The sequence below is a fragment of the Entelurus aequoreus genome, linkage group LG23, assembly GCF_033978785.1.
Source record: "Entelurus aequoreus isolate RoL-2023_Sb linkage group LG23, RoL_Eaeq_v1.1, whole genome shotgun sequence".
Lineage (NCBI taxonomy): Eukaryota > Metazoa > Chordata > Actinopteri > Syngnathiformes > Syngnathidae > Entelurus > Entelurus aequoreus.
Window position 1 is genome coordinate 21,501,310 of NC_084753.1, and position 27,500 is coordinate 21,528,809.

The 27,500-nt window shown below is 40.1% G+C and overlaps 2 protein-coding genes across 3 annotated transcripts in view; both read right to left on the reverse strand.

Moving 5' to 3' along the window:
* The window catches only part of foxo3b (forkhead box O3b), a 125,753-nt gene extending 112,332 nt beyond the window's left edge, over positions 1 to 13,421 (reverse strand). The window contains exons 1-2 of the mRNA XM_062034058.1: positions 13,179 to 13,421; positions 12,473 to 13,112 (exon numbers count right to left, since the gene is read on the reverse strand). Of these exons, the coding sequence (XP_061890042.1) occupies positions 12,473 to 12,994 (522 nt within the window). The 5' untranslated portion in view covers positions 12,995 to 13,112; positions 13,179 to 13,421. The remainder of the gene's footprint in view (positions 1 to 12,472; positions 13,113 to 13,178) is intronic.
* An 11,697-nt stretch (positions 13,422 to 25,118) lies between these two features.
* afg1lb (AFG1 like ATPase b) overlaps positions 25,119 to 27,500 on the reverse strand; it is a 122,359-nt gene continuing 119,977 nt past the window's right edge. For both annotated transcript variants that reach the window (XM_062034874.1, XM_062034873.1), the window contains exons 12-13: positions 27,139 to 27,246; positions 25,119 to 25,354 (exon numbers count right to left, since the gene is read on the reverse strand). In XM_062034874.1, the coding sequence (XP_061890858.1) occupies positions 25,208 to 25,354; positions 27,139 to 27,246 (255 nt within the window). In that variant the 3' untranslated portion in view covers positions 25,119 to 25,207. The remainder of the gene's footprint in view (positions 25,355 to 27,138; positions 27,247 to 27,500) is intronic.

The following is a 27,500-nucleotide window of genomic DNA, read 5'->3' on the forward strand; positions in this document are numbered from 1 at the left end:
ACTCACACAAAACTAATTACATGGATTTTGTTAAAACTAGCTTTTTAAAACACATTTAAAAACTTAAATTAGGTTTTGACTTTTTAAAGATGGTATTAACATACCTAAGTGAACCCCTCTAAATATATTTTTTTAAGTTGTGTTTTTTACAATAATGTGCCAACAAATTCAATACAAACGTGGCAAGAATATGTTTGTAAATAATCATATACCTGTCACTATTCACTTAAATGCAAAATATGAAATCTGTTAAGTTTCCCTTTAGTGCAAAGGTGTCAAACTCAAGGCCCAATCTGGCACGCCATATAATTTAAAGTGTCATTTAATTGGTCCACAATATCATATAAGCGTCCCGTTACATCATTTAATTAGCCCGGAATATCATACAGTATACGTGGCCCGCCACGTCATTTAATTGGCCCGCTACATCATTTAATGTAGCCCGCCACATTATTTAATTGGCCCGCAATATCGTTTAACACGACCCGCAATATATTTTAAGTGGCCCGCCACCTCATTTAATTGGTCTGCAACATCATTTAATTGGTCTGCTACATCATTTAAAGTGGCCCGCCACATCATTTAATTGGCCCGCTACATCATTTAAGTGGCTAAACACATCATTTAACTATTACACATTCATTAAATACTATTACTGTGATTATTGGTGCCTTTCACTGCCCTTAAAAAATTTAAACGCCTCTTCAACTATAATCAAGAGTCCTTGAACACACCCGAGCTATGTGCTGCGATGCAAAAGTGAAACTAATACATACGTTTCTCCTAGATAGAAGAAAGGTAGAAAAATACATAATCTATCATCCTTAAAGGCAAACTTTGATGATGTTACGACGTCCGTGTTGCGTAAACTGTTCATGCTAGGTTTGCAGTTAGACATTTTTTTTATTTGATTCAAGCAACCTTATTATTGCACTTTTATGGCACCATTTATTTTATCTGGACATTTCTGACAAAATCTTCAAACTTGACAAAAGCCCCACAGTGTTGCAATGAGCAACCAGCTAAATATGCAGAGAATACACTAAGTGGCGCAGTCAAATATTTATTTGTGTTGCGCTGGCTTGTCATAACCTACTTTTGCAGCGGTTAATGCTCAACGGACAGAGATATGGAGCGGAGTGACGTAAGGTGGAACCTGGGAGAGAAACCAAGCGGGATTTGCACAGCAAACGTCATCAAAAAGGCTGCATGTGCACCAACCACAGTCAAACTTTACAGTCTTCAAGGGTGAAATGAGTCAAAGGATCGTAACTTGTGCTCCGAAAGTTCTTTACGTGTGTGAGTAATTGTCCCCAACTGCACAAACTTTGTATGAAGAAAGAAAGAAAAGATGCTTTGCTACACGTCTTAAAACAAATCCTGGAGTTTGACCAACTATTTGCCAGTCGGCTACAGACAAGTCAGTGTCATCATTTCCTCGGCGAAGAGGCTGACCTAGCATGATGTCGCTGTAAAAACGTGTCGTTAGCGTTGTGGTTCAAAAGCTGCGCTGGCGCTGCTAACGTTGGCGGACAACAATCAAAACAATGTGATGCAGGGGATTTATTATGTTGCCCATAGCAACAGTGTGTATATACCAAACTAAGAAGCACTGAGGGAACGCAAACCCTCGCCAGACCCTAAATCCAAAAAGTCCTGAATCCAGACCGTAATCAAGACTGGAACTTTTTGAACTAACAATGGAGGACTGAAAGAAACGGGATAAACCCTTTTTTCGGTCAACCACTCTCTATGTCTCTGCGGGTGTGGGCGCTAGCACACACATACACAAAGAAGTTGGGCCTCGTAACTTAAACGTAACATAACTTAACGTAGTAGTTCCTTATCCCATTTTAGATATTTTGTGAATGTTTGATGAAAATCCGCCCTAAACTTTTTGAGCTATCAATAGAAAGAAACGGAGTGAACTCTTTTGTCAATCATCGACTCTCTTTGTCTCTGCGGGAGGAGGCGGGAATGCTGGCATACATACACACATACAGAAGTTAACACATGTAACATAACGTAAAAGTTTGGTTATAATGCGCCCTTAACTTATCTATAGATAGAAAACGAGTGAACCCTCTTGTCAATCATCCATTTTCTTGGTCTCTGCGGGAGGAGGTGTGGATGCTAGCATAGACACACACACACAGAAGTTAACGCTTGTAACAAACGTAAAAGTTTGCTTAAAATCCGCCCTTAACTTTTTGAGCTATCTATAGAAACAAAACAAGTGAACCCTCTTATCAATCATCGACTCTCTTTGTCTCTGCGGGAGGAGGCGGGGATGCTAGCATATACACACACACACACACAAACACACACACACACACAGACGTTAACACTTGTAACATAACGTAAAAGTTTGATTAAAATCCGCCCTTAACTTTTTGAGTTATCTATAGAAAGAAAACGAGTGAACCCTCTTTTCAATCATCGACTCTCTTGGTCTCTGCGGGAGGAGGTGTGGATGCTAGCATATACACACACACACAGAAATTAACACTTGTAACATAACGTAAAAGTTTGCTTAAAATCTGCCGTAAACTTTTTGAGCTATCTATAGAAAGAAAACGAGTGAACCCTCTTATAAATCATCAACTCTATTTGTCTCTGCGGGAGGAGGCGGGGATGCTAGCGTATATACACACACACACAAACACACACACACACACAGAGACGTTAACACTTGTAACATAACGTAAAAGTTTGATAAAAAAAATAATCCACCCCTAACTTTGTGAGCAATCTATAGAAAGAAAGAGTGAACCCTCTTGTCAATCATCACCTTTTTTTGTCTCTGCGGTGGGAGGCGAGAATGCTAGCATATACACACACACAGAAGTTAACACTTGTAACATAACGTAAAAGTTTGATTAAAATCCGCCCTTAACTTTTTAAACTATCTATAGAAAGAAAACGAGTGAACCCTCTTTTCAAATCATCCACTCTCTTTGTCTCTGCGGTGGGAGGCGGGGATGCTAGCATATACACACACACACACAGAAGTTAACACTTGTAACATAACGTAAAATTTTGATTAAAATTTGCCCTTAACTTTTTGAGCTATCTATAGAAAGAAAACGAGTGAACCCTCTTGGCAATCATCGACTCTCTTTGTCTCTGCGGGAGGAGGCGGGGATGCTAGCACACACACACACACACACACACACACACACACACACACACACACACACACACACACACACACACACACACACACACACACACACACACACACACACACACACACACACACACACACACACACACACACACACACACACACACACACACACACACACACACACACACACACACACAGACGTTAACACTTGTAACATAACATAAAAGTTTGATTAAAATCCGGCCTTAACTTTTTGAGCAATCTATAGAAAGAAAACGAGTGAACCCTCTTATCAATCGTCCACTCTCTTTGTCTCTGCGGTGGGAGGCGGGGATGCTAGTATATACACACACACAGAAGTTGAGGCTCGTAACGTAAACGTGAAATTTTGGTGAAATTACGCCCTTAACCTTTCGAGCTATCTTTAGTGAAATTTAAAAAAACAAACAAACAAAAACCCAGAATAACCCTCTCATCAGTCATCCACTCTCTTTGTCTCTGTGGGTGGAGGCGGAGCCACTAGCATACACACACACACAGAAACATAAACATAAGTTATGTAGTGGAAAATATCCGGATCAGGCCCAAACTGTTGTTATTTTTTTTAATCCCATTTCGGACGTTTCCTGAAAGTTTGGTGAAAATCAACCACAACTTTTTTTGTTATGCTGCTAACTAGCTAGTTGCTAACTAGCTAACTATTACGTAAAATCAGGGTGCAAAATAGCGCTTCTTGGAGCCCCACTCTGTCTGGGTTCAATAGCATTAAAGCAGGGGTGTCCAAACTTTTTCCACTGAGGGCCGCACACGGAAAAATTAAAGCATGTGGGGGCCATTTTGATATTTTTCATTTTCAAACCATAACAAAATATATGCATTTTTTATTTATTTTACCTTTAGGAGTCCCGGGGACCGTAAAGGGTCTCAGTCATTAAAATGTTAAAAATAAGTCAGATTATTATTTTTTATATTTTTTTTAACGCTTACAGTAAATCTCTATATCAACTTCAAGTTGATATAAAGTAAGACAAATTAAAAAAAACATTTTTTATGGCTTTTCTGTCAAAAACAACTTAGTTTTTTATAGTAAAACTGAAATATGCAGTATTTAGTAATTAGAGCCCTAAAAGATCAATAATGCAGGAAACCATTGATTTTAATTATTTCATATTTTTGAGTAATCACAGTGAAAAGATAAATACAAAATCACTAAATATATTTGGGATCCAAAAGGTGCCCCACTCATAAAGTGATACATTTTTATTAGGTTTTTCTTTTACTTTCAACACTTACGTTACGAGATCAACTTCAGATATATCTGTCGATTTTATGCTGGAACTATTATTTTCTTGGTTTTATGCGCTTTTGTCAAAGAAAACTTTGATGTTTTTATATGGCTACTACACAATATATGCAATATTTACCACATAAAACATTTTAAAAGGGAAATATTTGAAGTAATTGGAGCCCTGAAAATAATTCATTATAACATGGATTTTTTGTCATAATTTTTTTTTTTTTGAGCAATGGCAAAAAAAGAAAAATGAAGAAAGACAAATGAAAAAAAAAAAACAGCCTGCATGGCAGCTTTTGTGTCAACATTGCAACTTTTTCTCGTTAGATTTCACCTCATTCCACTTTTTTTAATGTTCTTTTTTATTTTGACAATAGTATTTCCAGAATGTGTAAACAATTAGCTGCGGGCCGCAAATGGCACCCGGGACGCACTTTGGACACCCCTGCATTAAAGCTACGGCATTTTTGGGGGCCACGCGCTACCAACACGCTATTGCGTAAGCGCGAACACTTTTGAAAAAAAAATAGTAGAACATGGGATTTGTCTTCACTTATCAGTGATGATGTCGTAACAACAACAACAAAAAGGACTGCCAAGATTTACGGGCAGAACACGCGCAACACTAAACCCCCACCCCCATGCCCGAAATTCCAGGAGTGACAGTGAACCTGGCTTTGACTCAGTGGCGCTACACACACACACACACACACACACACACACACACACACACACACACACACACACACACACACACACACACACACACACACACACACACACACACACACACACACACACACACACACACATAAACATCAGTCATTGCCAGATCACATAGCACACTGCCCGTGGGAATGCTCCCCCAGGCTGGACGGGGTGTTAATCACGCCCCCCGACCCCTTTCTGTGCCTCGTTTTTGCTTATGACTTAATAAAAGGGGCGGGGCCGGCAGATCCGTGCCTTTAAAAGCAGCTTTACACTGAAAGGTTCCCCGCAGCCCAGTTATGTAATAATCCCCTACCCCGCACCCCCATGCTTACCTGACAAAAAGAGACCGGCAGTTCCCTGTCAAGGTTTACATACCAAACTGTAAACATGTGTACATATGTACATAAAACTGTACTTTAATGACCTCTTTGCCGTCCTATGCTGTATTCTTGTTTACATTCCCGCCCCTCGTCTCATTTAAGGATTATGACGTCCCAAACGGGCGTCGTGCGGCACTAAATAGGCTGCTGTGTTTCCAGACAAACCGGTTACAACGTCTCTTTCTCTCGCCATTTTTTATTCCCTAACTCCAGGCTGTGAGGACTGTCATGCACATGGCTCGCAGAGGAGAGGAACAAAGAAGCTCTGCACTCACGTCATCGCCGGCCACAACATTAGGCACGGTTGAAAGATACTGAAACTAAGGTTATTGTTACCTTTTTAGAATGCATTGCATCATACTAGGGCTGCAACAACTAATCGATTAAAATCGATTATAAAAATAGTTGGCGATTAATTTAGTCATCGATTCGTTGGATCTATGCTATGCGCAGAGGCAATATATATATATATATTTTTTTAAATAAACCTTAATTTATAAAATGCAACATGTACAAACAGCTGAGAAACTAATCAAAATAAGTATGGTGCCAGTATGCTGTTTCTTTCAATAAAATACTGGAAAGGATAGAAATGTAGTGTGTCTCTTTTGTCCGATTATTAATCGAAGTAATAATCGACAGAGAGGGGCAGGGCTTTCTACCGATCACCACCCGGTGGTGAGTTGGCTGCGATGGTGGGGGAGGATGCCGGACAGACCTGACAGGCCCAAACGCATTGTGAGGGTTTGCTGGGAACGTCTGGCAGAGTCTCCTGTCAGAGAGAGTTTCAATTCCCACCTCCGGAAGAACTTTGAACATGTCACGAGGGAGGTGCTGGACATTGAGTCCGAATGAACCATGTTCCGCGCCTCTATTGTCGAGGCGGCTGATTGGAGCTGTGGCCGCAAGGTAGTTGGTGCCTGTCGTGGCGGTAATCCTAGAACCCGTTGGTGGACACCGGCGGTGAGGGATGCCGTCAAGCTGAAGAAGGAGTCCTATCGGGTTCTTTTGGCTCATAGGACTCCTGAGGCAGCGGACAGGTACCGACAGGCCAAGCGGTGTGCGGCTTCGGCGGTCGCAGAGGCAAAAACTCGGACATGGGAGGAGTTCGGGGAAGTCATGGAAAACAACTTCCGGACGGCTTCGAAGCGATTCTGGACCACCATCCGCCGCCTCAGGAAGGGGAAGCAGTGCACTATCAACACCGTGTATGGTGAGGATGGTGTTCTGCTGACCTCGACTGCGGATGTTGTGGATTGGTGAAGGGAATACTTCGAAGACCTCCTCAATCCCACCAACACGTCTTCCTATGAGGAAGCAGTGCCTGGGGAATCTGTGGTGGGCTCTCCTATTTCTGGGGCTGAGGTTGCTGAGGTAGTTAAAAAGCTCCTCGGTGGCAAGGCCCGGAGTTCCTTAAGGCTCTGGATGCTGTGGGGCTGTCTTGGTTGACAAGACTCTGCAGCATCGCGTGGACATCGGGGGCGGTACCTCTGGATTGGCAGACCGGGGTGGTGGTTCCTCTCTTTAAGAAGGGGAACCGGAGGGTGTGTTCTAACTATCGTGGGATCACACTCCTCAGCCTTCCCGGTAAGGTCTATTCAGGTGTGCTGGAGAGGAGGCTACGCCGGATAGTCGAACCTCGGATTCAGGAGGAACAGTGTGGTTTTCGTCCTGGTCGTGGAACTGTGGACCAGCTCTATACTCTCGGCAGGGTCCTTGAGGGTGCATGGGAGTTTGCCCAACCAGTCTACATGTGTTTTGTGGACTTGGAGAAGGTATTCGACCGTGTCCCTCGGGAAGTCCTGTGGGGAGTGCTCAGAGAGTATGGGGTATCGGACTGTCTGATTGTGGCGGTCCGCTCCCTGTATGATCAGTGCCAGAGTTTGGTCCGCATTGCCGGCAGTAAGTCGGACACGTTTCCAGTGAGGGTTTGACTCCGCCAAGGCTGCCCTTTGTCACCGATTCTGTTCATAACTTTTATGGACAGAATTTCTAGGCGCAGTCAAGGCGTGGGGGGGTCTGGTTTGGTGGCTGCAGGATTAGGTCTCTGCTTTTTGCAGATGATGTGGTCCTGATGGCTTCATCTGGCCAGGATCTTCAGCTCTCGCTGGATCGGTTCGCAGCTGAGTGTGAAGCGACTGGGATGAGAATCAGCGCCTCCAAGTCCGAATCCATGGTTCTCGCCCGGAAAAGGGTGGAGTGCCATCTCCGGGTTGCGGAGGAGACCCTGCCCCAAGTGGAGGAGTTCAAGTACCTCGGAGTCTTGTTCACGAGTGAGGGAAGAGTGGATCGTGAGATCAGCAGGCGGATCGGTGCGGTGTCTTCAGTAATGCGGACGCTGTATCGATCCGTTGTGGTGAAGAAGGAGCTGAGCCGGAAGGCAAAGCTCTCAATTTACCGGTCGATCTACGTTCCCATCCTCACCTATGGTCATGAGCTTTGGGTTATGACCGAAAGGACAAGATCACGGGTACAAGCGGCCGAAATGAGTTTCCTCCGCTGGGTGGCGGGGCTCTCCCTTAGAGATAGGGTGAGAAGCTCTGCCATCCGGGGGGAGCTCAAAGTAAAGCCGCTGCTCCTCCACATCGAGAGGAGCCAGATGAGGTGGTTCAGGCATCTGGTCAGGATGCCACCCGAACGCCTCCCTAGGGAGGTGTTTAGGGCACGGGGAAGACCCAGGACACGTTGGGAAGACTATGTCTCCCGGCTGGCCTGGGAACGCCTCGGGATCCCCCGGGAGGAGCTGGACGAAGTGGCTGGGGAGAGGGAAGTCTGGGCTTCCCTGCTTAAGCTGCTGCCCCCGCGACCCGACCTCGGATAAGCGGAAGAAGATGGATGGATGGATGGATAATAATCGACAGATTAATCGATTATAAAATTAATCGTTAGTTGTAGCCCTACATCATACGAGGGTCGGCAACCCGCATAGCGTCGCCCTAGTGGCTCCCTGGACCTCTTTCAGGGATGTGTGAAAATGGAAAAAAATGAAGAAAATGTTTTGTTTGTTTTAATATATTTTCTGTAGGAGGACAAACATGACACAAACCTTCCTAATTGTAAGAAATCATGCTGTTTATGGTAAACATGCATCACTGATGAGAGGATTTGCAAGCACCGTTTTGTCCTACTAATTTCAGCGATCCTTGAACTCATCGTAGTTTGTTTACATGTACAACTTTCTCCGACGTTGCCACAGAAAGACGTGTTTTATGCCACTCCTTCTCTGTCTCATTTTGTCCACCAAACATTTTATGCTGTGCGTGACTGTTGATTTTATTGATTTGCTGGAGTGCTTATCAGGCATATTTGGTCAATTAATGACTGCAAGCTAATTGATGCTAACATGCTAATCAGGCTAGCTGCATGTAAATATTGTATCATTATGCCTCGTTTGTAGGTATATTTGAGCTCATTTCATTTCCTTTACTTATGTCCTCTGTGTATTTAATTTATATTTTCATGTCTTATGACACATTATCTGTATGTAATATTGGCTAAATTTGTCATAGTTGTTTTTGTGCCATGTTGTTCCGGACCACAGCAAACGTTACCCAGCTTGCAAAGATTGTAATAAATCCATTAGAAGAAGACAGCCTGCCTTTTCCTTAAACTTGGACACACACATTTATACTATTGGCCATTCTGAGCCAGTAATTTCCAGAAGTTAACTCATCCTGTGAGAAGCCTCCATTTTACTAATATTTTCCAATGTTGCAAAAATGTGTAGAATAAAAATTTAAATACAACATTTCTGTCAACGAAGATCTGCGTCAGCCTTTGATAGTAGGCTATAATAGCTAATATAGACACTTACATCATGTGTTGCCTTCATTATAACACTTATATAAAATGTTTAAAACTATTTTGATAGTAGGCCAAAATAACTAATATAGACACTTACATCATGTGTTGACTTCATTATAACACTTATATAAGACTTTTAATTTTTTGCAGCTCCAGACAGATTTTTTTGTTGTATTTTTGATCCAATATGGCTCTTTCAACATTTTGGCTTGCCGACCCCTGAACTAGGAGGTTAATATGATGCAGTCTTGCACCAATGCAAATGTTCTATCAATGCCTAATTTAATGCTTGAGTGCAGTAGCTCCTAAACTTTTTTAACCAAGTACCACTTCAGAAAAAAATGTGGCTCTCCAAGTATCACCGTAATGGCCAACATTAAAATAGAGTAGCGGAGTAGGCAACAAGACAGATGTTTTATTTAACAAGTGTATTTACATTTTTGGCCACTGTAACATCACACACAGTTTGAACAGTAACACTGTGTTTCAATGTAGGAAAAAAAATCACTGCACTTTAATCAATTGATTTTTTGGTGTACCAATGAGTCAAATTCAAGGCCCGTGGGCCTAATCTGGCCCGAAAACTCAATAAATGTGGTCTGCCATTACATTTTGATTTGCCCCGTCAAACAATTCCAACGTGGCCCGCCACTTCATTTTATTGTGGCCAACCATATCAACTTATGTAGTCCGCCATATTACTTTATTGTGGACGGGCCACTTCAATTTAAGTGGCCCGTCCAATAACTTTAATGTGGGATGCCACGTAATTCTACAGTGGACCGCCACGATTTGACCGTTGAATTTTGGTCATTTTTCCAACCAATATTGTACAACATAAATACAATGTGGAAACAACATGCTTTTTGATGACGTTTATTCAATGTCAGGTTGTGACGTTGATTTGACTATTACATTTGGGTCATTTTCCAAACAAATATTCTACAACATAAATACAACGTTAAAACAACATGCTTTTGGATGACATTTATTCAATGTCAGCTTGTGACGTTGATTTGACCATTGAATTATGGTAATTTTTCCAAGCAATATTCTACACCACAAATACAACGTTGACACAACATGCTTTTTGAAGATGTTTATTCAATGTCAGAATGTGACATTGATTTGACCATTTAATTCCGGTCATTTTCCAACCAATATTCACCAACACAAATACAATGTTGAAACAACATGCTTTTGGATAACTTTTTTTCAATGTCAGGTTGTGACGTTAATTTGACCATTGACATTTGGTCATTTCCCAACCAACAACGTGGATTCAACTTTAGACATCAAAATGTGGAATTACATTATCTCCCACGGCACACCAAACAATATCTCACGGTACACTAGTGTGGTTGAAAAACACTGGACGAGAGCATTGTTTTTCAACCTCAATTGTTGGATATGACTTTAAACCATAACCAACCATACATCAATAAAGCTCTTGTCTCAAAGTAGGTGTACTGTCACCACCTGTCACATCACGCCCTGACTTATTTGGAGTTTTTTGCTATTTTCCTGTGTGTAGTGTTTTGGTTCCTGTCTTGCGCTCCTATTTTGGTGGCTTTTTGTCTTTATTTGGTATTTTCCTGTAGCAGTTTCATGTCTTCCTTGAGCGATATTTCCCACACCTGCTTTGTTTTAGCAATCAAGAATATTTCAGGTTTTTTTTAGCCTTCTTTGTGGGGACATTGTTGATTGTAATGTTATGTTCGGATGTACATTGTGGACGCCGTCTCTGCTCCACAGTAAGTCTTTGCTGTCGTCCAGCATTCTGTTTTTGTTTACTTTGCAGCCAGTTCAGTTTTTGCTTCGTTTTGCATAGCCATCCCTAAGCTTCAATGCCTTTTCTTAGGGACACTTGCCTTTTGTTTATTTTTGGTTTAAGCATTAGACACCTTTTTTACCTGCAAACCATCATCGTCGTTCCCGACATCTACAAACAATTAGCTACCGGCTGCCACCTACTGATATGGAAGAGTATTACACGGTTACTCTGCCGAGCTTTAGACAGCACAGACACTCGACAACGGCACATTATTTGCGGATTATAATTACTGGTTTGCAAAAAATATTTTTAACCAAATTAGGTGAAATTACATAATCTCCCATGGCGCACCAAATAATATCTCACGGTACACTTTTTTGAGCCAAAGCTCATTTTTTGCGTTATAAAAATCCATAGGCACACCACCAGCAGACATCATTAAAAAATGAAACTCAGCAGCCGATATTGACAATAAAAAGTCGTTGTCGCAATTGTTGGATACGACCATGCATCAATATAGCTCTTGTCTCAAAGTAGGTGTACTGTCACCACCTGTCACATCACGCCCTGACTTATTTGGAGTTTGTTGCTATTTTCCTGTGTGTAGTGTTTTACTTTTTGTCTTGCGCTCCTATTTAAGTGGCTGTTTCTCTTTACTTGGTATTTTCCTGTAGCAGTTTCATGTCTTCCTTGAGCGATATTTCCCACACCTGCTTTGTTTTAGCAATCAAGACATTGTTGATTGTCATGTCATGTTCGGATGTACATTGTGGACGCCGTCTCTGCTCCACAGTAAGTCTTTGCTGTCGTCCAGCATTCTGTTTTCGTTTACTTTGCAGCCAGTTCAGTTTTTGCTTCGTTTTGCATAGCCTTCCCTAAGCCTCAATGCATTTTCTTACGGGCACTCACCTTTTGTTTATTTTTGGTTTAAGCATTAGACACCTTTTTACCTGCACACTGCCTTCCGCTGTTTCCGACATCTACGAAGCAATTAGCTACCTGCTGCCACCTACTGATACGGAAGAGTATTACACGGTTACTCTGCCGAGCTCTAGACAGCACAGACACTCGACAACGGCACATTTGCGGGTTATAAATACTGGTTTGCAAAAAATATCAGGTGAAATTACCAGACAATATCTCACGGTACACTAGTGTGGTTGAAAAACACTGGACTAGAGTATATGACAGCAGCACGATAATGCTACTTTGATGCATTATTCTAACAATATATGCATATTTTCAGGGGTGTGTAATTGCCATCATCTTGGAAGGAGACCCTGATGACAGTGTTGTGTGTACACGCCACATGCTTTTTGTTTTTGTTTTGCTGGAGGAAGGAGGGGGTGCTGGGTGAGTGTGTAGTGTGTGTTTCTTACCTTCCATCCTGCAGAGCTGTTGCTGTCTCCTTTGTCCTTAAAGTAGGGGATGGATCTCACCATCCACTCGTAAATCTGCGACAGCGTCAGTCTCTTGTCCGGGGTGCTCTCGATGGCCTTGGTGATGAGGTCGGCGTAGGAGAGGTTCCCCCAGGCGTTCCGGCGAGACGACGCCTTCCTCGGGGTCTGCTGAACGGCCAAGCCGCTGGGGGTGAGCGCGCCGGAGGCGGCCGAGGGAGAGTGCGCGGAGCGCGGCGAGCCTCCGCTCTCCTGCCCGGGGGAGGAGAGCGCGCCGTCGGGGAGCGGGCTGCTGCTGCTCCGGTCGGACGCGTTCCCACCGACCGCCATATGCTGGTTCGCGCCGTCCTCCTCGTCGTCCTCCTCCTCGGGGATGATGTCGTTGCTCTCCGGCTTCACGGCGCCCGAGTCCGGGCGTGGAAGGGGCCAGGTGCACGACCTGGGCCGCTGCTGCGGCTCGAAATCCGGGTCGATGGCCACGTCGGGGAGAGCCGCCTCGGCCATGATCTCCTCGCGAATCGTCGGTTCAAAAAAAAAAAAAAAAAATGAAGTTACAGGCGAAACCTGTCAAAGTCGCGTCCCATGAATGCGCGCTCCCGTTCTTTGTTGCTGTTCCTCGTGCCTGTGGATGACATTGAAAAAAAAACCTAATTATGACAACCCTTCAAAATAAAATAAATGACCTTACTTGTGGAGCAAAGCTGACTGTTCCGGTTTTTTTTAAAACGCTCCGGGTGACCCAGAAAGAAGTCGTCCGCACGCCATCGCACCAAGTTCAACTCTAGCTCGCTTATGTGGAAGAACACTGCCGACTTTCTACTGTATCTGCCCTCTCCACACACACACACGCGCGCATGCATGCATATACACGCACACTTCCACGCACACGCGTTTATCACGCAGACAGACACAAGCGTGCGAGTGGATCAAGGTCCAGCCCCCAGTGGATCCTGTGCAGGGCGACGCCTTTTAAAGAGACAGTGCAGCACAGGAACACGCCTCAACATGTCAGAGCAGGGGCGGAAAAGGTGCTTTTAAAGTCAATTGCTGGATTACATTTGCTTCTACATTGACATTAAAATGTTTTTATGGCTACTAGAAATAGTTGTTTATATGAACATTGAGGGATTATTGACAATACTTGAGTTAAAGTGCTGGAAATGAACTATTTCTGTGACAAAGTAAAATAAAACATTTGTGCAGATTGTGATTTTTTATTGGCACTCTCTGCTATAAGAAGACATGTTTTTATTCATTAACATCACCCGTAGAAATAATTTAAATCATCTGAAATAAATGTAATTGGTGCCTATTCTAACATAAAACATGTCCTTTTATTCATGTATTTATTTTTTTGTTAAATTTAGTATATTTACATTTTTTTTTTTTACATGTATTTATTTATTATTAATGAAGTACATTTAAAAATATTGTATTTATTTATTTGTAAAATGTATTGCATTTAAACAAATATTTACTATTATGTTTTATGTAACATGCCTTTTAAAAAGAAAAACTGACTTTTAGATAAGGAATATCGTAAACAAATTGGAGCTGTCAAATGTTATTTTATCTAAAAAAAAAAAGTTTTTTTAATGTAACATCCCCTTTAGAAATAAAAACTAACTATTAGAAAATAATTATTGCATAAAAATTAGGGCTGTCAAATGGTGCTTTTTCCTCAAACAGCACAATTGTGACACATAACATGCCTTTTTAATATGTACATGTATATACATGTATATATACAGTATATGTATATATGTATGTATGTATACATATATATGTATATATGTATATATGTATGTATATATACATATATATCTACACATGTATTTATTTATTTATTAAATGTATTCCATTTTTAAACATTTCTTTTTTTTTTATTGTAACATGCCTTTTAAAAAGATGAAGTAACTTTTAGATATTGTATCCAGATTAGTTGTCAAATTTAATTGATGTGTTCCCCTCAAACAGCACAATTTTAACATACAGTATGTTATATAACATATAACAAGAAATATTTGTAAAGTATACATATATATGTGTGTGTGTGTGTGTGTGTGTGTGTGTGTGTGTGTGTGTGTGTGTGTGTGTGTGTGTGTGTGTGTGTGTGTGTGTGTGTGTGTGTGTGTGTGTGTGTGTGTGTGTGTGTGTGTATATATATACATATATACACATCTACATATATATATATATATAGATGTGTGTGGGGCGGCGTGGCGAAGTTGGTAGCGTGGCAGTGCCAGCAATCGGAGGTTTGCTGGTTACTGGGGTTCAATCCCCACCTTCTACCATCCTAGACATGTCCATTGTGTCCTTGGGCAAGACACTTCACCCTTGCTCCTGATGGCTGCTGGTTAGCGCCTTGCATGGCAGCTCCCGCCATCAGTGTGTGAATGTGTGTGTGAATGGGTGAATGTGGAAATACCGTCAAAGCACTTTGAGTACCTTGAAGGTAGAAAAGTGCTATACAAGTACAACCCATTTATTTTATATATATATATGTATATATATATATATATATATATATATATATATATATATATATATATATATATATATATATATATATATATATATATATATATATATATATATACATATGTGTGTGTGTGTGTATATATATGTATATGTTTATATATGTTAATTTTTTGATCATTATTTAGTATTATCCATATTTTATGTCTTAGATGCTAAATATTGTATACACATTAGGGCTGTCAAAAATAACACGTGCCACAGCGTGCTTCAAATATCTGGCTTTATTTATATGATAATTTATTTAGGCATATTCTGCAACATTCTTGCCCTAAATTAAGCACATTCAAGGATGAAAATGGCTGAATTAAAAAAAAATATCAATACTATAGTAGTATTGGCCACTGATTGGCTCAGCCTCAGGCAGCGTGACTATATTGGAATGAAAAAGTGTAAAGGTGACTAAAAGGTGTCATTTATTGAGGATGCCTTTGAAAGATGGAGACGATTGAAGGCGGAGAAGATTTTTTCATCTGACGCCAAACTTGCTAATTTCCTCCTTGGTAGGTAAGTAAGGCATTTACGTTTTCTTATTACTTGCAATAAATGGAAATGGACATTTTGTATGTAAACAATATTGTCCAATACAGATCTTGTCTAACAAAGCTAGTATGTTCGTGCAATGAATGCTTAGCGAGATGGTGCTTAGATCCTGGTGTAATGCTTAGCCGTTAGCCTGTATGTCGATGTGTATTCGAACTGACAGTGCAAAATATATGTTCAACAAATAAAACCTATATGGATATGGGTGGTGTCAGTGCCTATTTCCTTCTCAATATGCTGAGGAAATGGGTTCCAACATTAGCACGGCTGTCATCATGGCAATGTGAAACGTATGGAGACAGCCAAATCACTTGATAAAATAATTTCTCATTCGTGTAGCCTATAGACCAGTGGTTCTTAACCTGGGTTCGATCGAACCCTAGGGGTTCGGTGAGTCGGCCTCAGGGGTTCGGTGGAGCCTCCACCGCGGAGGTCAAGACACACCCGACTCATCTTGTAAATAAAAACTCCTCCCTATCGGCGTACGAGGATACCCCCAAACAATGTTCCCTCTAATTTTCCATCTGATTTGCAGGTGTGTAATTTGTTGTGAGTTCATGCACTGTGTTGGTTTTGTTCTTTGAACAAGGTGATGTTCATGCACGGTTCTTTTTGTGCACCAGTAAAAAAAACGTATAACTTTGTCTTGAATTAAAAAAAAAACAACATTTAATATTTCTCTAAAGAAGGGTTCGGTGAATGCGCATATGAAACTGGTGGGGTTCGGTACCTCCAACAAGGTTAAGAACCACTGCTATAGACATACCTTGGTAAAATGTCTCCTCTTTAGTTTTGGGCGTACATTAGGTTGCTAAGCATGCTCTACTTATTTTCACCAGCATAATCATTGCTAGCAGTGGTAGTAGTTCATTTTAGTCTTTGTTTCCTGATAGTACTAACAATAATCATATGATTGCCATTTGTTGTGATATTGTACGCAGGCATGACGTACTTTCTTAATTTCTGTTTAAAATTTGTTCGTTAGGGATTTGTTATTGACAAAACGCTTTTCTATTCAGCTGTTATGTTCCCAGCACCTCAACCCCTAGTAAGAGGCAGTGGAAGTTTGAAGTTCCCTGGAGTAGCCCAGTCGATCGAGCTGGATTCGTCTGCGTATCTGGCAACCTCAGTCACTGAGCGAGGGAGGGGACTACAGAATTTTGACCATGATTTCAGTACCATTTCTGGCCACGTTATTACATACGGCACCTTTAAATAACATCCAAACGGCGGACATTTACCCATGAAAATATGAAGAAATATGGTGGGTATAGCTCGGTTGGTTGAGTGGCCATGCCAGCAACTTGAGGGTTCCAGGTTCGATCCCCGCTTCTGCCAACCTAGTCACTGCCGTTGTGTCCTTGGGCAAGATGCTTTACCCACCTGCTCCCAGTGCCACTCACACTGGTTTTAAAAAAAGAATTTACTTAGATATTGGGTTTCACAATGTAAAGCGCTTTGAGTCACTAGAGAAAAGCGCTATATAAATATAATTCACTTCACACTTCAAGAAGCCGCTGATGGTGTGTTGGAAGGAGACAGCGTTAAAGACCACTCTCCAAGATAAATGCTAGGGGTGTGGGAAAAAATCGATTCGAATTTGAATTACGATTCTCACGTTGTGCGATTCAGAATCGATTCTCATTTTTAAAAAATCGATTTTTAAAAAAAAATAATTTTTTTAATTTTTAATTTATTTATTTTTTTAAATGAATCAATCCAACAAAACAATACACAGCAATACCACAACAATGCAATCCAATTCCAAAACCAAACCCGACCCAGCAACACTCAGAACTGCAATAAACAGAGCAATTGAGAGGAGACACAAACACGACACAGAACAAACCAAAAGTAGTGAAACAAAAATGAATATTATCAACAACAGTATCCATATTAGTTACAATTTCAACATAGCAGTGATTAAAAATCCCTCATTGACATTATCATTAGACATTAAAAAAAAAGAACAATAGTGTCACAGTGGCTTACACTTGCATCGCATCTCATAAGCTTGACAACACACTGTGTCCAATATTTTCACAAAGATAAAATAAGTCATATTTTTGGTTCATTTAATAGTTAAAACAAGTTTACATTATTGCAATCAGTTGATAAAACATTGTCCTTTACAATTATAAAAGTTTTTTACAAAAATCTACTACTCTGCTTGCATGTAAGCAGACTGGGGTAGATCCTGCTGAAATCCTATGTATTGAATGAATAGAGAATCGTTTTGAAACGGGAAAAAAAATCGTTTTTGAATCGAGAATCGTGTTGAATTAAAAAAAAAAATCGATTTTAAATCGAATCGTGATCCCAAGAATCGATATTGAATTGAATCGTGGGACACCCAAAGATTCACAGCCCTAATAAATGCTGCATACTATTATTGCATTACTCCATAAAACTACTGTAGTTGTTTGTAACACATCCTATTATACTCTTTTTGTACAATATCCTTATTGAAAAGTTATTTTTTTCTTTTTAAAAGGCATGTTTCATGTTAAAATTATGAACCATTCAGATTGATTTCAAATGGGAGACGTTGATTTGAGACAGAAGTGCTTCGACTTAAGAGCTCTGCCACACAACCAAATAAGCTCGTAAGTTGAGGCGCTACTCCAGCAAAATCATAACATTGATTTTGTGCTGAGGTTTGACCATAGAACATGTCTATAAACTCTCTTTATTTACCTTTTTTTCCCCCACCAAATGGGAAACACATGAGTGTTTTCTTCATACGAGCTCATATTTACATTTTACTTTTATATATATATATATATATATATATATATATATATATATATATATATATATATATATATATATATATATATATATATATATATATATATATATATATATATATGTATATGTATATATATGTATATATGTATGTATATATATGTATGTATATATGTATGTATGTATGTATGTGTGTATATACAGTATGTATGTATATATGTATGTATGTATGTATGTGTGTATATACAGTATGTATGTATATATGTATATATGTATGTATATATGTATGTAAATATGCACGTGTATATGAATGTGTATATGTATGTATGTGTGTATGCGTGTATGTGTGTATGTGTGTATATGTGTATGTGTGTATATGTATATATATATATTATTAAAATATCGACAATGAATTCTGTCCTAAAACACTTCAACTATAGGAAGTGCATTATGCAACGAATAAAAGGTGCAAGATAAGGTCTATGGAATTGTGTTGATTTTGAAACTTAAAATTTAAAATTGTTTTAATGCAACCCATTGTCTACTAATATATTTCATTTTGTAGCCTCCCAAAACTAACCAAACAAAAACATCTATTGAAAAATATATTGACCCATATGTTATAATATATTTCAATAATGAAGAAATAGGCCTCTATTTTGCATGTTGTCAGAAAAAGAGAACTTTCATCTGAAACTCGACAGTCTATTCACTCTTATATCATTAATGATCACATGGTGTCCTTTAATAACCTGCGGTGTACCTTTAATCAGCTGTCAATCACTCTGACCGCTCGCGGTGACTCCGCCCCCTTTCCCTCCCTCCCACCTGGCTCAGGGTGACGTCATTCGTAGCCAGCGGTAAGAAGGAGACTGCGCTCTCGGTGCCACGATGCTGCGAGAACCGCCATCGTGGCTCAAAACAAGCTTCTTTGTCTCCGTCGACAGCGCGCACCTGTGCAGAAACGCAAGACCAAATAAATAAATAAAGAGCCATTACTGTTTAAAGGACACCATGTTGTCATATTTAAAATCTGGAATGGTCTCACCTTAGTTGTCCCTTTTAGGGCATAAATAGTTATAATCCAATTGTACGTCTCTCTGCATGCATGACACCAGCTAAAGTGACGTGGAAGTGGGTTAATCCGACCACCACACCAACAAAGATGGCAGCAATGCTTGGCCTGCAGAACACTTTCAATTCATTAGGGACGGACGCTCATTATTGTGTATGTTTACCTCATTTCACTCTATGGACTCATTTGGCCTAATTGCATCATCATGCATCAATTTCTATTGATTTTTTTTTTTTTTTTTTTTGTGTGTGTTTGTGTGCAAGCCTTTTGTGTGCTGGCTTGGAACACTCACCCACTCGATGCTGTGTGTTTGCCAGGGCAGGCTGGTCCAGCCTGGAATGGTGCAGGAGGGTGACCTCATCCTTTCGAGGGACAGGCGTCTCTCTTCTGGTGATTGGTTGCCCTCTGCTGCCCCCTGCAGGAATACAGAGGGATGTTCCCCACCGCGCACAGAAAAGTGCAACAGGACACACTGGAAACGTTTTTTGGCATGTAAAATATAAACATTTGCCCCAATGTGGATAGCCAAGAGTAATTTAAATAAGATTGCAAATTTAACAACATTTTTATAAAGAAAAAACTGTTTCAAAAATTGTGTTAATTTTGAAACTTAAAATTTAAAATTGTTTTAATGCAACCCATTGTCTACTAATATATTTCATTTTGTAGCCTCCCAAAACTAACCAAACAAAAACATCTATTGAAAAATATATTGACCCATATGTTATAATATATTTCAATAATGAAGAAATAGGCCTCTATTTTGCATGTTGTCAGAAAAAGAGAACTTTCATCTGAAACTCGACAGTCTATTCTTGTTCTTAGAAATGAAGGCTATTCCACAAAGTTGTTTGGGTGACCCCAAACTTTTGAACGGTAGTGTATATATATATATATATATATATATATATATATATATATATATATATATATATATATATATATATATATATATATATATATATATATACTGTTCCTATATATTTATATATATATATATATATATATATATATATATATATATATATATATATATATATATATATATATATATATATATATATATTATATATATATACATACAGTACAAGTATATACAGTAAGTATATATATTGTGTGTATATATGTACATATATATATACATATATATATATACACACACACGCACACTGTATATGTATATATATGCATTGTATATGTATATATATGTATGTATATACATACACTGTATAATCTGATTAAAAATATTAATCCCTAATATGTGCAAAGAAAAGACAATATATAAAACAAAATAAATTAGGCCAAAATGATTCGTTAATTTTTATTACAATTGGAGAACTGAAAAAATTGTCCATTGTCTACTATATTTTATTTTGTCAATGCAAAAACTAACCAAACAAAATAAAATGACTAAAGCAATATTTATCTACATGTATTTCAATAATGAGAAAATGTTTCCATTTTTAGAGGATATATTTTGTACATTATTGGCCTCTATTTTGAATATATATATATATATATATATATATATATATATATATATATATATATATATATATATATATATATATATATATATATATATATATATATATATATATATATATATATACTGTATGTATATATATGTATATATATATATATATATATATATATATATATATATATATATATATATATATATATATATACACATGTGCATACTGTAAATATAAGAAAAATATATATCTAAAGAAATATATATATATAAATAAATTACATGGATGCAAACATTTTTTTTATTCTTTATTTCAACTGTGGAATTGGAAAATTGCTTTATGTCATCTATTGTGTATTATAGCTGATGTTGTCCCCCCAAAAAACTAAAACTAACCAAATGAAAACAAATCCATTGAAACAATTTAGACTTTATGTATTTCATTAATGAGAAATGGTAATACATTTTGCAGCAGTTGTTTTAATATTTGTGTTTGACAAAGAAAAAGATATATGAACACATTTCAATTCACATAAAAAACAAGAGAGCAATAAAAACAGGGTGCGTTTGTACAGTCGAGGGTTTATTGCTTTCACCTTCAGGACGCTTGTGCCTTAAACTTTGTCCACTAGAGGGCAGCAGTCAACTACTCTGAACTTGAATCCGACCCAATGGCACCTCCTTGTTCACATAACATGCACAAAATGAACATGCATCAACTTCAAAACAGCCTGAAACTGCAAAGATGAGTGAGGAGGTGTGCTCTTTGACACATTTCACTTCAAAATACACCATAACGATACTTAAAACGGTTGGCAAGTTGAACAAATACATAATGTGCATTCAAGTAAAACATAAAAAAACTATTCTGTTTCAACATTCTGACAATAAAACGGCATTTGTCTTAGAATATTGGGGTATTTTAAAAAAAAGTTAATTTAAATCATGCACACAATTAATGTATGTGATTAATCAAAATGTAAGAGTGTGATTAAAATGAATACAATATTTAACAGCACTAGTTAAAGGCCTACTGAAACCCACTACTATCGACCACGCAGTCTGATAGTTTATATATCAATGATGAAATCTTAACATTGCAACACATGCCAAAACGGCCGGGTTAACTTATAAAGTGCAATTTTAAATTTCCCGCGAAACTTCAGGTTGAAAACTCCTTTGAATATGACGTAGCCAGTAGAACAGAGGTATGGCTCCCCCATTGAGGCCAATACAAAAAGCTCTGTTTTCATTTCATAATTCCACAGTATTCTGGACATCTGTGTTGGTGACTCTTTTGCAATTTGTTTAATGAACAATGGAGACTGCAAAGAAGAAAGTTGTAGGTGGGATCGGTGTATTAGTGGCTGGCTGTAGCAACACAACAAGGAGGACTTACTTGGATAGCAGACGCGCTAGCCGATGCTAGCCGCCAACCGCATCTGTGATCGGGTGAAGTCCTTCGTCGCGCCGTCGATCGCTGGAACGCAGGTGAGCACGGGTGTTGATGAGCAGATGAGGGCTGGCTGGCGTAGATGGAGCGCTAATGTTTTTATCATAGCTCTGTGAGGTCCGGTTGCTAAGTTGCTATGTTAGCTTCAGCGTCGTTAACAACAACATTGTTAAGCCTTGCCAGGCTGAGAATTATTAACCGTGTAGTTACATGTCCATGGTTTAATAGTATTGTTGATCTTCTGTCTATCCTTCCAGTCAGGGATTTATTTATTTTGTTTCTATCTGCATTTGAGCCAGATGCTATCACGTTAGCTCCGTAGCTAAAGTGCTTCGCCAATGTATTGTCGTGGAGATAAAAGTCACTGTGAATGTCCATTTCGCGTTCTCGACTCACATTTTCAAGAGGATATAGTATCTGAGGTGGTTTAAAATACAAATCCGTGATCCACAATAGAAAAAGGAGAGAGTGTGAAATCCAATGAGCCAGCTTGTACCTAAGTTACGGTCAGAGCGAAAAAAGATATGTCTTGCACTGCATTCTAGTCCTTCACTCTAACGTTCCTCATCCACGAATCTTTCATCCTCGCTCAAATTAATGGGGTAATCGTCGCTTTCTCGGTCCGAATCGCTCTAGCTGCATTGTAAACAATAGGAAAATATGAGGAGGTGAACAACTGACTACGTCACGCTACTTCCAGTAGGGGCAAGGCTTTTTTTTTATCAGAGACCAAAAGTTGCGAACTTTATCGTCGTTGTTCTATACTAAATCCTTTCAGCAAAAATATGGCAATATCGCGAAATGATCAAATATGACACATAGAATGGATCTGCTATCCCCGTTTAAAAAAACTCATTTCATTTCAGTAGGCCTTTAATATGATCAGGATTTTAGTTTTTTGTCTTTACATTGTGCCTTCTTGATCCATTTTTAAAATTTTTTTTGTTGAATTTCATTTCTGCAACGTGCTCCAGGGCCACAAATGACCCTCGGGCCCCACTTTGGACACCCCCAAGTCAATTAATCCTCAAGACAGTTTAGTTTGGGTTTTTATCTGTCCAAAATACGTACGTTTATGTGGCATTTCCTGTCACTAAAGCCTTGGCGAGGCAAAAAAGCGGATTTGCATGCAGCCAAGAAATCATTGTTTTTTAATGGCGATACGGTTTGTCTGCTAATGATACGACTAATGTCCTTTGTGTTCTTTGATGTTTACCCTCTTACACACATGTAAGAGGGATGTGTGCTATTGCTATGAGTTGTTCTTTCCCTTGGCCTCAGTCTGGACCCCCTCTCCAGGAGCCCAGGCTTAGATCGACCCATTGTTTACCTGTATCTCACCTTTTTTATAAGGGGCGCCGGAAGTTGGCAGACCCGTCAGCGATCCTGTTCTGTCTCCCTGTAATGTTTGTCTGATCTTGAATGGGATTGTGCGGAAAATTTAAATTTCCCCTCGGGGATTAATAAAGTAATTCTGATTCTAATAATGTTTGATCTTCAAAAAAAATGTCGGGTGCATGGTTCACTAGAAATAAATAACACATACTGTATGTTGAAAAATAAAAATATTATTTTGATTGAGTGTCATAAATGTGTGTATAATGCTCTCTGTCCATCCATCCATCCATCCATCCATCTTCTTCCGCTTATCCGAGGTCGGGTCGCGGGGGCAGCAGCCTAAGCAGGGAAACCCAGACTTCCCTCTCCCCAGCCACTTTGTCCAGCTCTTCCCGGGGGATCCCAAGGCGTTCCCAGGCCAGCCGGGAGACATAGTCTTCCCAACGTGTCCTGGGTCTTCCCCGTGGCCTCCTACCGGTCGGACGTGCCCTAAACACCTCCCTAGGGAAGCGTTCGGGTGGCATCCTGACCAGATGCCCGAACCACCTCATCTGGCTCCTCTCGATGTGGAGGAGCAGCGGCTTTACTTTGAGCTCCCCCCGGATGGCAGAGCTTCTCACCCTATCTCTAAGGGAGAGCCCCGCCACCCGGCGGAGGAAACTCATTTCGGCCGCTTGTACCCGTGATCTTGTCCTTTCGGTCATAACCCAAAGCTCATGACCATAGGTGAGGATGGGAACGTAGATCGACCGGTAAATTGAGAGCTTTGCCTTCCGGCTCAGCTCCTTCTTCACCACAACGGATCGATACAGCGTCCGCATTACTGAAGACGCCGCACCAATCCGCCTGTCGATCTCACGATCCACTCTTCCCTCACTCGTGAACAAGACTCCGAGGTACTTGAACTCCTCCACTTGGGAAAGGGTCTCCTCCGCAACCCGGAGATGGCACTCCACCCTTTTCCGGGCGAGAACCATGGACTCGGACTTGGAGGTGCTGATTCTCATCCCAGTCGCTTCACACTCAGCTGCGAACCGATCCAGCGAGAGCTGAAGATCCCGGCCAGATGAAGCCATCAGGACCACATCATCTGCAAAAAGCAGAGACCTAATCCTGCAGCCACCAAACCAGATCCCCTCAACGCCTTGACTGCGCCTAGAAATTCTGTCCATAAAAGTTATGAACAGAATCGGTGACAAAGGGCAGCCTTGGCGGAGTCCAACCCTCACTGGAAACTTGTCCGACTTACTGCCGGCAATGCGGACCAAACTCTGGCACTGATCATACAGGGAGCGGACCGCCACAATCAGACAGTCCGATACCCCATACTCTCTGAGCACTCCCCACAGGACTTCCTGAGGGACACGGTCGAATGGCTTCTCTAAGTCCACAAACACAAATGCTCTCTGTGGTTTAGTAAATAACCCACCTCCCATCACTATATGTGAGGAAATACAGCATCTTTTGTTTATTTATTCATTTTTTGGCTCTTGCAGTGACGGATGCCTGGTTTGAGGTAACATGTTGCTTATAGGTCGGCACCTAAGTATGGCGGCGTCTCTTCCCCATGCCGCGATCTCCCTCCATCCAGTACGTCTTCGCTTGCATCTCCGTCAGGCGAGAAATAGTCCTGTGGAAGGCAAAGGTCTCCTCCTCGCCCGTGAAAAGTGCCAGACGCCCCGCTGCCTCCTGAAGAAAAGGAGGCCAACATCCGGTTAGGAAGTAAATAAACTCAGAATAGACTTAATAAAGCCTGTGCTGCATACGTCGCTATGGCAACCAAATCGTTTTTTTTCCCCTCTGGTCTGATAATGCCATTTTATAGACGGAAAGCGACACTTTAAGGTGCAAAGTACAAAACCCAAAACCAGTGAAGTTGGCACGTTGTGTAAATGGTAAATAAATCCTTTTCAACTTATATTCAATTGAATAGACTGCAAATACAAGATATTTAATGTTCCAACTGAGAAATGTAATTTTTTTTTTGCAAATAATCATTAACTTAGAATTTATTGGCAGCAACACATTGCAAAAAAGTTGGCACAGGTGCATTTTTACCACTGTGTTACATGGCCTTTCCTTTTAACAACACTCAGTAATTGTTTGGGAACTGAGGAGACCAATTTCTGAAGCTTTTCAGATGGAATTCTTTCCCATTCTTGCTTGATGTACAGCTTAAGTTGTTCAACAGTCCGGAGTCTCCGTTGTGGTATTTTGGGCTTCATAATGTGCCACACATTTTCAATGGGGGACAGGTCTGGACTACAGGCAGGCCAGTCTAGTACCCGCACTTGTAACATGTGGCTTGGCATTGTCTTGCTAAAATAAGCAGGGGCGTCCATGATAACGTTGCTTGGATCGCAACATATGTTCCTCCAAAACCTGTATGTACCTTTCAGCATTAATGGTGCCTTCACAGATGTGTAAGTTACCCATGCCTTGGGCACTAATACACCCCCATACCATCACAGACGCTGGCTTTTGAACTTTGCGCCTATACCAGTCCGGATGGTTCTTTTCCTCTTTGGTCCGGAGGACACAATGTCCACAGTTTCCAAAAACAATTTGAAATGTGGACTTGTCAGACCACAGAACACTTTTCCACTTTGCATCAGTCAATCTTAGATGATGTCGGGCCCAGCGAAGATGGCGGCGTTTGTGGGTGTTGTTGATAAATGGCTTTGGCTTTGCATAGTAGAGTTTTAACTTGCACTTACAGATATTGCAACGGATTGTAGTTACTGACAGTGGTTTTCTGAAGTGTTCCTGAGCCCATGTGGTGATATCCTTTACACACTGATGTCGCTTTTTGATGCAGTACTGCCTGAGGGATCGAAGGTCCGTAATATCATCGCTTACGTGCAGTGATTTCTCCAGATTCTCTGAACCTTTTGATGACATTACAGACCGTAGATGGTGAAATCACTAAATTCCTTGCAGTAGCTTGTTGAGAAATGTTGTTTTTTAACTGTTGGACAATTTGCTCACGCATATGTTGACAAAGTGGTGACCCTCGCCGAATCCTTGTTTGTGAAAGACTTAGCATTTCATGGAAGCTGCTTTTATACCCAATCATGGCACCCACCTGTTCCCAATTAGCCTGTTCACCTGTGGGATGTTCCAAATAAGGGTTTGATGAGCATTCCTCAACTTTCTCAGTCTTTTTTGCCATTTGTGCCAGCTTTTTTGAAACATGTTGCAGGCATCAAATTCCAAATGAGCTAATATTTGCAAAAAAGAAAAAAGTTTTCCAGTTCAAACGTTAAACATCTTGTCTTTGCAGTCTATTCAATTGAATATAGGTTGAAAATGATTTGCAAATCATTATATTCTGTTTTTATTTACCATTTACACAATGTGCCAATTTCACTGGTTATGGGTTTTGTAAAACTGAACATAATAGCAAATGTGTATTTATTTAACAGAGTATCTTGGAATGAGTGAACACATTATTTGTGGGGATAAGTTTGCACCTGACTCAGGCCCAAGTCATCCAGAAGCTGCTGGTCCCGCTCATCATCCCCTCCAGTGTGGACAAACAGCTGCTCTAAAGGCACCGCAGCCTGCAGCACCACTCTCACCTACAGCATCACATTAAAAAAGGTTTATTTATGGCGTTTTTCTATGAACACTTTAAAACCGATGGTTAAGTCGTCGCAATCTTAATTAACCTTAACATTGACTGTACACACTTACTCTCAGTCTTAGGATCCACAAAGGACGTGCTCACAAAAGTGCCATAAGTCACAAATAAATTATTAACATTTTTAATTTCAACGCTTAAAATCTTTTAAAAACTTTGTTTTATGGCCTTTTTGTCAAAATTAAAGTTTTC